The 11037-nt window shown below is 33.6% G+C and overlaps 1 protein-coding gene across 9 annotated transcripts; it reads right to left on the bottom strand.

Moving 5' to 3' along the window:
• Nucleotides 1–3357: 3357 nt before the first annotated feature.
• On the bottom strand, nucleotides 3358–10822 carry LOC132600562 (uncharacterized). Of its 9 annotated transcripts, none has more exons than XR_009567253.1 (6): nucleotides 10656–10811; nucleotides 9061–9128; nucleotides 8168–8239; nucleotides 7536–7577; nucleotides 5503–7232; nucleotides 3358–3756 (listed from the first exon to the last, which is right to left on the bottom strand). XR_009567253.1 is itself a non-coding variant. In XM_060313821.1 (6 exons), exons 1-6 carry the CDS (start codon nucleotides 10734–10736, stop codon nucleotides 6239–6241), a joined length of 390 nt encoding a protein of 129 aa, XP_060169804.1. In that variant the 5' UTR covers nucleotides 10737–10818; the 3' UTR covers nucleotides 3358–6238. The 9 variants fall into 9 exon arrangements, 4 of the variants coding, with proteins under 4 accessions (XP_060169804.1, XP_060169803.1, XP_060169801.1 ...); XR_009567252.1 differs by having other exon boundaries at nucleotides 3358–6228; nucleotides 6325–7232; XM_060313821.1 differs by having other exon boundaries at nucleotides 3358–6247; nucleotides 7115–7232; nucleotides 10656–10818.
• Nucleotides 10823–11037: the final 215 nt, after the last annotated feature.

Genomic DNA, 11037 nt, shown 5'->3' with positions numbered 1-11037 from the left:
TTACATTACATCTACTCCTCTATTTTATTTTGTGCGCATTTAATGTGTATTGTATGGCTAACATTTTGTTTGTTAATTTGATGAACCTTAATGGCATTAAGGGGTTTAGTACTTTAGTTTAGTAATGGGTAGTTAACTCCACAAATTACATTCTCTTCTATTTATGTTCTACACTATTTATAGTATCTATAACATTTATTTAGAATAATTGACATTCAAAATAGTATGGCTACATATTTTGGCTAAAGGGATCATAATTTATGCTTACTATCTTAGACACTTAAAACGTCACAAATTTTACACTAACGTTAGCTTATTCTAAGAAATAAAAGGCAAACTAGTTTCAACGGATAACTCTTTCACTTTAGTTCCTTTCTAACACTTGAAGTATATTTGTTTAAAACAACCTTCGCACAATATACATTAAACTAATAGTCTTTCTTTGAAACCTTTAAAATTTATTTAATATTAATCTTACAATAACTCTTTTTAATTTGTGAGTCGGCATAACTCACTTTTCTCCAAATACATATAAACATTACATGTCCCGCTTCTTTTATTTTATTTTTTTAACTAAACTCTTTTATGCAACTATTATTTTCTACAAGTTTTTCTTTAAATAACTTTAGCAATACTTATAAGATATTTTCTTAAATATTTAAATATTACATCTACATATTTAGCCTTAGTTAAATAACATAAGTCCGGTCGGTTAACCATTGTTAATGGGTCTTAAAGGATGCCTAATACCTTCCCTTTAGACTAATTGAACCCTTACCTAGAATCATTTGGTTTCGCAGACTTTTAAAACGGAGTTAACTTTAAAATAACTTTAATAAACTTTCGGTGTCCTAATTCACCATAAATAATTAGGTGGCGACTCCTTAAAATAAACAAAAATAGGAATCACCAATATGTTGTACTCTACTTTAACCCGGTTAAAATGGGGTATGACAAACCTTAGATGATGTAGTGACTTAAGATGGTTATGGAATCAATGAAGTTTAAGATTGAGACTTACCTTGATGAACATTGGTGCCCTAGCCTTAGAAAAATCGCCTTAGTGTTCTTGGAAACTGTTTTTGGTGTTATGTGGGGAATGTGTTCGAAATATGGAATATAAACACTGTTTCTGCTTCACGTCAACCGCTGCAGCGATTGACGTTCGCTACGGCGATCCCGCTATAGCTGGAATGGTCCCGCTATGGAAAACCTCATTAATTCTCGAACCCCCGGGGAGGCAACCGCCAGCTGCAGCAGACTCGCTACAGCGGTAATACCACCGCTGCAACGGTCCATATTGACTAGTGAGCTCTGATTTTTCACCCAAAATCCCAACACCAATCCGAGGCCCTACAGACAAACCAACCATGCACATATACATAAAAACACGCTACGTACTCACTCGTGGCTTCGGAATTCCCAACGGAGGTCTAATTTACCAAGTCACCCCCCAACGAAAATGAAGGCAAGTTTCAGACAATGCACAGTTTCAGACAATGCACAACAACCAACACAAGTTTCAGTTTTTGGACTTCTAACTCTTTGAGTTCTCATTAAGCTCATTTCTATTCTCGGGAATGTACCAGCAAGACTAAAATGGTCCAAGCCTCCCCCACAACGACCTAGCGGGTCGTTACAGAACGACAAGTATAACTTATTTGTGAGAGTACAAGGGAAAATCTAACCCTTTTCCGTTAAAAATAAATGTCCATCTTTATCTGCTCAGCTTAAAAATCAAACAATAATTTCTCATTTTATACTTGTTTTACCCTTATTATTAAGTACTATAATTAGTTCCAATTCATTTCCTACGTATAATAATTAAGGATGATATATAGTAAATTATTATTTTATTTTCTCAAAAGGTGTGTCAAATCAAACATGGACAAGTAAATATAGACGGATGTACTAAAAAATAATTGATACAGGTGATTAATTGAAAAAGACTAGCGTGAGATGTAGGGTAATGAACATAAAAAAGATGTATAGCGTTTCAACATTATATGGAGGAGAAAATACATCGGAACCCCCCCTAAAGTTGACACTTTTTATCAAAAAGACACCTAAACTTTGCGGGGATCCTATGACCCCTTGAACAACTTCAGACTAGTATATAGACCCACTTTTTCGGTCAATCCCAAATATAAGAAAATGTGTGCAAATCACGCACAAATTATCACTTGCTACGTGTCAAATTAATTTTTAAATAATTTTTATTTCTATTTGACTGCTTTTCTTTCTTTTTTCTATTTCTTTCCTCCCTTTCTTCTTCATCTCAAATCTGTAAAAGCTCATCAGATGAAGCCACCATCATCACTATCACTGCAACAACCACCAATTCCACTGTATTATCACCAAACAGTTTCCAAACCACCACCAATCAGTATTTGAAAATCAAACCCACCAAATAATCAAAATCTGAAAACTAAAATCACCACCAAACAAAAATCTAATTAATCACCATCTTCTCCATCTCCTTACCCCCAAATTGACCATCCTTTCCTCAATTCGTAACCTCATCACTCCCAATCTCCATTCTTAGGAGGGGAAAGGAACCCACTGAACCAAACAAACAAACAAAAAAATGAATATTGCTTTTTCAAAAATAACTTGAGCAAAATTGATTCAAACAGAGAGAAACGATAAAACCTAAAAATTGCCCTTTATCATTCTGGCCGGAGATAATTGCAGAGGCATGAATTTTGAGTGTTCTCCCTCATTACTGTCAAACTCTACTACAATATCAAAATCAAAAGAAAAAAAAAAGCCTAAAAATAATAAAGAGCTTAGAAAAACAGAGGAGAAAGAAGATAAGGGTGAAAGAAAAGCAAGATGATAATGGAAATAATGAAAGAGAACAGGGTCGAAGTTGGATGAAGAAGATGAGGGGAAAAATTGAAAAAGAAATTAAAATAAATAAAGTAAAGAAAAGCATTGCTATTTAAAAGAAGGGTTTATAAAAATGGTTTGGGGTGAGTTGTCAAATTGGGAAGCCACGTGGCATTTCAATATTGGTTTATGGCTGTTTTTTTGTTCCTTCATGCGCGTTTTCTGCGTGCTTTCACAATTGGTGCGAAAATGAGTCAAAAGGGTATATTTATTTTAGTTCAAACAGGTCCGAGTTATGAAACTCCCGCAAAGTTTAAATGTCTTTTTTGAAAAAAGTATCAACTTTATGGGGGTTCCGATGTATTTTCTCTTATATAGAGATCGGTAAAACATTAGCTTTTTGTCGGGATTTCCTTTGTCGTTATTGATTATATTACTAGATGGCCCGTGCCCATGCATAGCACGGGCTTTTGCCCAACTTCATTGTGTGACATATTAATACAACATCACCAAAAAGATACAATATTGAGAATAATTTTATATTTGTTTTAATCAGCATGGATTATTACTGAAAACGGAAGTAATAATGTCAACCTGATCAAATGTTCACAATATCAACGCTTCATACTATATAGCATTAGATACATTGAGGAACAAAGGTGTACAAGATATCTAAAAGATCATGAATATGTACTTCCAACAATGTAAAGCTTGCTGCCTATATTCTTCAGTTCGTTTCATGACAAAAGGAGGTGCATCCTTTTACAGTTGACCACAAACATCAATGTATAATGTCTTGAATTCCTGTTTCATAGCTTTTGATTCACCTTTCTTACACTTTACGACATCTGCTTCTGCTGGGTTGTCACTTCCTTCTTTCCGTTGTAAAAAGGGAATCCCCACATCATCTGTAATCCATCTTACCTTTATATGAACAAGCTTGTCAAACATATTGTTGAAAAGTTTGTAATAACTGCTCCATAAGATCTAATCCCTCAAAAACCATAGTAAACCGAGATAGAATTTAAGTGCAGCTGAATTTTGAGGAGACGAAAAAGGAATAAAGCAAAACAAGAAATTTTCTCAAACACTTGCCACGTAAAGATAAGAGCACAGAGCAGGGAAAACCTAGAGAACGAACAATAATTCTCCATCTCTAAATCCATCAATCAGCTCTTCAGTTACCGAGCATGGCTGAGAAGGAAAGATTATACTAACAGCTAGAAATCCAACAAAATGAATTGCAAAACCACCAAAAAAAAAATGATAAAGGGCATAAAAAGCATAAAGTTGATATTTCATTTCTACTAAATTTGCAGATTGGGTACCTTCTACAGACAATAACTTGTTCGATATATTAAGTCCTCCTATAGTCATAAGCTCCATCTTTTATGGGTAATTGAGTCAATACTGACTGGGAGTGTGGGTGAAGGGGACTGAGCTTGGTGTCAAGCTAAATGAAATTTTGGTAAATGTATTATATTTAACCAATGAAGTTTACACTGTAAGAAGGTGGCCCAATGAGAATAAGTTTCGTAAGATGCATACAAAATTCCAGCTAATAGTTCAAGCAAATAATGGAATTCCAAGATCAACTAAATAAACTGTAACCAAGGTAAAAAATCAATTAGTATGCATAACTTCATGAAGACTTGTGAGGAAGGGTTCATAATGTATATCCTCAAAACACATAGATACCCTCTGAAATTTGATCTGAAACGACTGGTAAGGTTCAAAAGCAAGGAAAGTTACTATTTTTACTGAAATATAGGAAATAATTATAGAGATTTTTTTTTTGATAATGTGGATATTTTCCTTGGATGCTAGAAATAAATTCAATGTAGTAAACTAAATCTCTAAACCAGTGTCAGCAAATAGATATATTTAGCAAGAAGATGGGGGAAATATACAGAAACATTTATGATAACACTTCATGAAGAAATATTTTAGCATGAATCCTAAAGCCATTTGATCGATTCTTCACCTTCAGCAGCAAATTTCATCCCACATTAAATGTTTTAAGGATATCAAACGAAGATAATCAGAAGCAAAACTATGAAGGTTAAGCAATTAAACTTTTTCATAGAGTTCTGATCACTCAAACTGTGCTTCCAGAAGTGAGATTCGTCTAATTCAAAATGTTAAGTTGGCCATGTAATTATCAACTCAATATTGTATCTTAAGCTCTCTCTGATATTTCGTCAGAGTGCTATTTAGGTACTCCCTCTGGACCTCCGTCCAAGATTAGTTCCACGGGATACCTGTCACTTTCCACCAGCAGCAGGTGTTCAAGAGAAAGGGACAAGTTAAAATTCAACAACTCTCCATTAGCACAATCTCAAATGATGTTTATTTATCAGTAGTTTCTGTTTTAAAAATTCCAGCAGTTACCTTCAGCAATTTTTTGCATTATTTCAGAGAACTATTTCCAGACATCTGTCACAAACACCATCCCACATACCTGTAATTGTTGTATTTATCAAAATATTCCCATCTCACTTCGTTCAATTAGGATTTTTTTTTTTTGTGTAGACCTCCAAAATAAATAGAATCTCCTTATATTCAGTGGCACAAAAGTATAAAAAGAATTATCATACTTCAAATAACAGTGAAAAAAAGTAGTACTGGAGAAATATATTTGAATGACACTTTCATGGAACTGTAAAATACCTGTAAGTTGTTCTCTGTACACCAGTCTGTGCTGTAGTCAGTCTGATACAAAAACTTATATATTTGAAAACTACATGAAAGCTACTATAAGTTAAAACTTCTCTCATATCAATTTGGCGAAAAATATCTTAAAATGTTGGTTAAAGTTCATACAATTTAAATCTGGGAAAGCGAAAAAATTGGGACAGAGGGAGTAATATCTAGACGCAATCTGCACTACCGGCCAACATTTGATCTCAGATTTTTTCTCAACTGAAACTCTGACCTCTAGTGGTTTTGAATTGTTTCTCTTACAGGTAAACATCATAATTAGAACTCATCCTTACTCGTCATCCATTTCAGTTCTCTTTGTTATCGGTTGATGCAATTAGTAGGTCCGTTAGTGCATGCAATGGCAACACCAATAGGGTTACATAGTGAAGAGAAAATCTGGTTAAAAGTTTATACACTAAAAATCTTATTAGTGAAATTAGGAGAAGATATTCAAATAAAATACCTAAACTCACAATTCTTCATGTAAATAAATCAGCCTCAAGCTGCCCAAGCACTGTGCAGTCTTGTTGGCCACGAAAGAGCAGGAAAGACACTGCTGAAAAATGATTGTCTAGGCTTTTATTTGACATGAATTCATACACAGGTTACCTCCAGAAACCTCTTTCCTGATCAGCGCCACAACATTCAATAAGTTGATGAGATTTGGGTGATCTACCAGAAATTGCACTCTCCCTACCAATTGTTAATGACCCTACATATTAGAGATCACCACAACACTACAGGTTTGAATAGCACAAAACTTAAATTGTTAGTTTTTTAAACACATACTTGTGATTTAACTTCGCAAGTACACAGTAATTATCAAGAGAAATGAAAGGTGTCAATCAGTCCTTGCTGCAAAGTAGATGCCAAAAACCAATATGTTTAACGATGGGGATAAAATTGGAACAAAATTCCAAGTATTCATAGATATCCTTTTCCAATGTTTTCAGGCTTCCCAATCACCTTTTCGATGGGCTGCTACTGGGAGAAAACTGATTTTTCAAGATAGGCACTTAACTTTTTTCCCTATCTACTTCCTTACCCTTTTGCTTAACGACATCAAATAGATTTTGTGGAAGAATGTATGAGAGGAAAACAACATGAACAGACCTCTTGACGCAATTCTGAATAAGAATTCCACAAGCTTATGCTTTTAATTATAAATCATATTTGAATACATACTTTGCCTCCATTTCTCTTTAAATTGTAAATATCGACAAACTACTCTCACTTAAAATAGAAAAAGAATTTGGAGGGGAAGCCAACAAAAGTATTACGATAAATGATCTGATAAATTTGTACCCGATTCCAGTTCGCAAACGATGCTAAGTAAAAGTTTACTCCTTTACTTCTGTAGATTATATAATATATAATCATCTGGAATAAACAACTTTACCAATAAAAGAAAATATAAGTTCTTTCACAAAAAGGGTATACTAAGAAACATAGTAAAATCATACAGAATAGAAAGCAAATGGAAGCAACTGCACCAAAAGAACGTAGACAAGCATTATAAGAGGCATAAGGGTAAAAACGAATAAGAGTGACAATGAGGAACATGAAAAGTGATCAATACCTTGCATAGGCTCAGAAGACTCCTCAAGTTGCCTCGTGAGCTAACAGAAAGTGTCATTGCAACATAATCTGAGCAATATAGCAGAATATCTCCCAGGAGCTGCAACGGTAAGAAAGATCTACAAAGATTTTAAGAAAGAAGAAAATATGCCTTCTTTAAAGCTAAAACACATGTTCATTTGAAAAGACTCACTGTCAAAGTCAAACGAAGAATGAGGGCAGTGATAAGTTATATCTACTTTTTCTTTTGATCAAGGTTATGTAATAACCTGGTTTTACTTGTTGACACCGTGTTCAACAAAATGTAGCAGTAACAGCACAATAAAAATACACAACGCAAGCAAATAGAATACATTCGAACATGATTTCTTAACACTGCATATATATTGTTTACCAATATTGAAAAGTAAAAGTAAATGCACCTTTTCAGCTCCTGAATGACAGAAGAGTAGGTCTTAGAACACCTGTGGAGAAACAAAAGCCACAAAAAAAAAGTATTTAGTTATTTTGGGCATATAATCAAAAGCCTTGGGTTCACTGGTACGCACAGTTCCCCAATACCGCAAGTCATTCGCGTGAATCACATATTGCACAGGGTACTAACAGTAAAAAAAATAAAAAATAAAAAAAGGAGAAGAATTTCACCTTACAAGTCTACTTCTTAAGAAGGAAGAAAAATTTAAATAAGCAAGAAAAACACATATTAATAAATGACATGAAACTCAGAGCTTAAACCGCAGAACCAAATTTGGCAAAAATGAAACTGTCAGAAAACGTAAGAGTTACCACCAGAGTCCCATTATGAGGCGTGGGTGAATTAAACGAAGAAAAATTTGAAAAAAAGAACTTTTGAAACGAAAAGATACAGCTACCAGTGAAATATTGGTAACCAAAATAGTGAAAAACATATTACAAAGCATGAATGGGAGAGAAAGTAGCTTAACTGCAGATTTTGAATATGAAGAAACCAAAATTTTCAATATTGCAGATCATGTTCAAATATTTTATCTTATGGTGAGAACCTTCTCATGGTTTGCATATATCCACAACTTACACTTTACAGGTCCAGTCTGGTATTTCAAGAGTGATTGCATATATACCAAGTAGCTGTGTCATTTTATATCCCCTGAAAAATAATTAAAGTGGGTTAAACAATCGAATAGTATGATAAAGGAAGTAAGGTTGATGAAAAATGTAAATGCAAGCAATAACTTACATATGTTATATGAATAGTTAGTAACTTTTTGAAAGTCCTAAGAGAATGCTTTATGGATAATTTCATTATATACTATATTGTAGGTAGAATGATCATCGGGATCGTCTATTGTTCTAGGTCGGATTAATATTTTTACACAGTCTGAACTTTTTGCTCTTGATAAAGCAACATAAAGTTGACAGGAGGAAAACAGACACATTTAATTTAACTTTATAATAAGCGTGAGTCGCATAGACGACGAAGGGTATTTATGTTATTATAGCCTACAATGTGGACAAGTAAGCAAGCATAAGCTCGATACTACAATTTTTTACATGGATATTTCGATTTGCAGTAATTAATTGGTGCCAAAAATTGAAAAGGCGTCACCGATCTGTAATAACAAATATAAAATATACAACTAAATATGCACCAGTTATCTATTTGCAAATATGCATGCGCAGATCAGATACAATTACTGGCATGCATATAAAACACCTAGCAAAAAATTATGCGAAGAGTAGGAAAACTAAAATTAAAGAAAAACTGGACAAAATTTCAAAAGAATGCAGGAGTGATGGGTAGAAACTATTGCAAGAAGAAGGGGAAAAAACAATGCAAAACTTATCTAATGTAACAAATTAGACAGAGGCAAAAAAATTGAACCAGAGAAACCAGGAAAATATGAAGGAGGCCAGAAAACTGAACCAGAAAAATGGAAATAAAATTGAATAGAGCTGAAAAGAACTCACCAGAAAAATCGAGAAAAGAGGACGAAGAGCACGGAGAGAGATGAAAAATACCTGACAACGTATAGATTCTGGAAATATAAGATCCCCATTCCCAAGAAAGAAATCAAAACCCCGTTAACAAAATAACCACAACTCTTCAACATAAAGCTCTGAACTATTGAAAAGGGGAAAAAACATAACTTTGCATCAAAACTTGTCAAACACAAACTGAACCTGAAAAAGCTCTAACCTTTTCAATCTAGCACCTTTTTTTTTCTATATTTTTTCTTTACCCTTTTATAGGGATGTGTTTTGTGTCTTGCTGCAGGTAAACTGAAACTGTAAATTGGATCCATGCTACATTATGTGCTCACAAGTTTGTCCTTCTCTTTTTCTTATCTTGCAGTTTACACCTAAAACCATGATACAATCTTAAGTGTAAGTCAAAGTTTCTGAAGAACTATCTTGATTACAAAAAGTAGTTTATCAATGGCTTTGGCTCAAGTTCGTGACAACTTACGAACTTTAGAACGTTTGCTGAATCTATTACATTATAACATTCTTTTGGTTCTAGAATCTCTTAGAGGAAGCTAGGCAAACTTGGAGCATTGTCTTCTGTTAATAGTTTCTATTAGTTGTTGAAGCATTTTACATGGTACAAATTAAAGATTTTACACCATTAAAAGTTTAAAACAACACTCATCAATGATGTTGTACAATTTTTTGTTCATTTATACAAGAAGAATGTTCACTTATTTTGGAAGTGCATCTACACTTGAAAAGTCCCTGCCTTTAATTTCAAACTTGACATGACCTCGCTAACATCTAAGGCCCTGCCCTGTAATCCCACTTTCTTCACTGCTCGACCAAAAAAGATGAGATTTGGTTCCTTTTACAGGTCATATTTGAGCCGACCATTTTGATATAACTTTCAACAAAAGATTATTATATATTATAAAGATAAATCAAATTTCTCCGACGATATGGAGCAACCAAATTAGAAAACGCAGTCAACAAAAGCTCTATATTTTCATTATAATCATGCTTAGAGTAATGGTTTCATGGGAACAACATCAAAACTAAGATTCTACTTTATACATTATAAAGATAAATCAAATTTCTCCGACATCAAATTAGAAAACCTAGTCAACAAAGCTCTATATTTTCATTATAGTCCTGCTTAGAGTAATGATTTCAAAGGAACAACATCAAAACTAAGACTCTACTTTCTACCCAAATTTAGCAAGAAGGCTACTAAATCACCAAACTCCAAGTGCAGTAAATTTAGTCCCAAAACTCAACAAAAAATTAAACAGTGTATTCTTCAACCGGGTTTGTCATTTCAAAATTTTACAATTTTTGATTTTTTGAAGCAAACCCACCACCAGAAAGCTAAGCAAACAAACAAAAAAAAAAAAAAAAAAAAAAAAAAGGAAGCAACCAAAAGAACCCACCAGAAAATCGGAAGAAGCAGCACACAATAGCTCAGCAGTACAATGGAAAAAAAGCCAAAGAACATTGAAGAGATAATTCATGAAAATTCTGACAATAACAATGAATTTAAGCCATAAAATTGGTAAATTTGAAGAAAATTAGGGCAAGAAGGAGAAGCATACCTCAAGGGTGAACTTCCAGAGACACAAATTGAGGGTGAAGACGAAGATGGACACTTCCAGAGACACAAGTTGAAAGATCATTCCAGAATTTTGGAGTGCAAGTACACCTAGAGTGAGAAAAAATCTAGTGCCAAAGTTACTATTTGACCATTTGTAGAATACCGGAAATACCCTGAAGGACCAAAGATACATTTATTGAATTACCCTTTGTCGTACCCAACCCTTCACTTATTAATAGCACGGGCCCAACACTTTGGATTATAATGTATTTATGTATATGTAATTGTGTTTAGATAATGATAATATGTATATATATATATATATATATATATGATTAATATAACATTGTAATTGTGCTCCGTATCTAGAACTTTATTTTATT

The sequence above is a fragment of the Lycium barbarum genome, chromosome 6 (assembly GCF_019175385.1).
Source record: "Lycium barbarum isolate Lr01 chromosome 6, ASM1917538v2, whole genome shotgun sequence".
Lineage (NCBI taxonomy): Eukaryota > Viridiplantae > Streptophyta > Magnoliopsida > Solanales > Solanaceae > Lycium > Lycium barbarum.
This window is presented reverse-complemented; position numbering and strand designations above follow the sequence as displayed.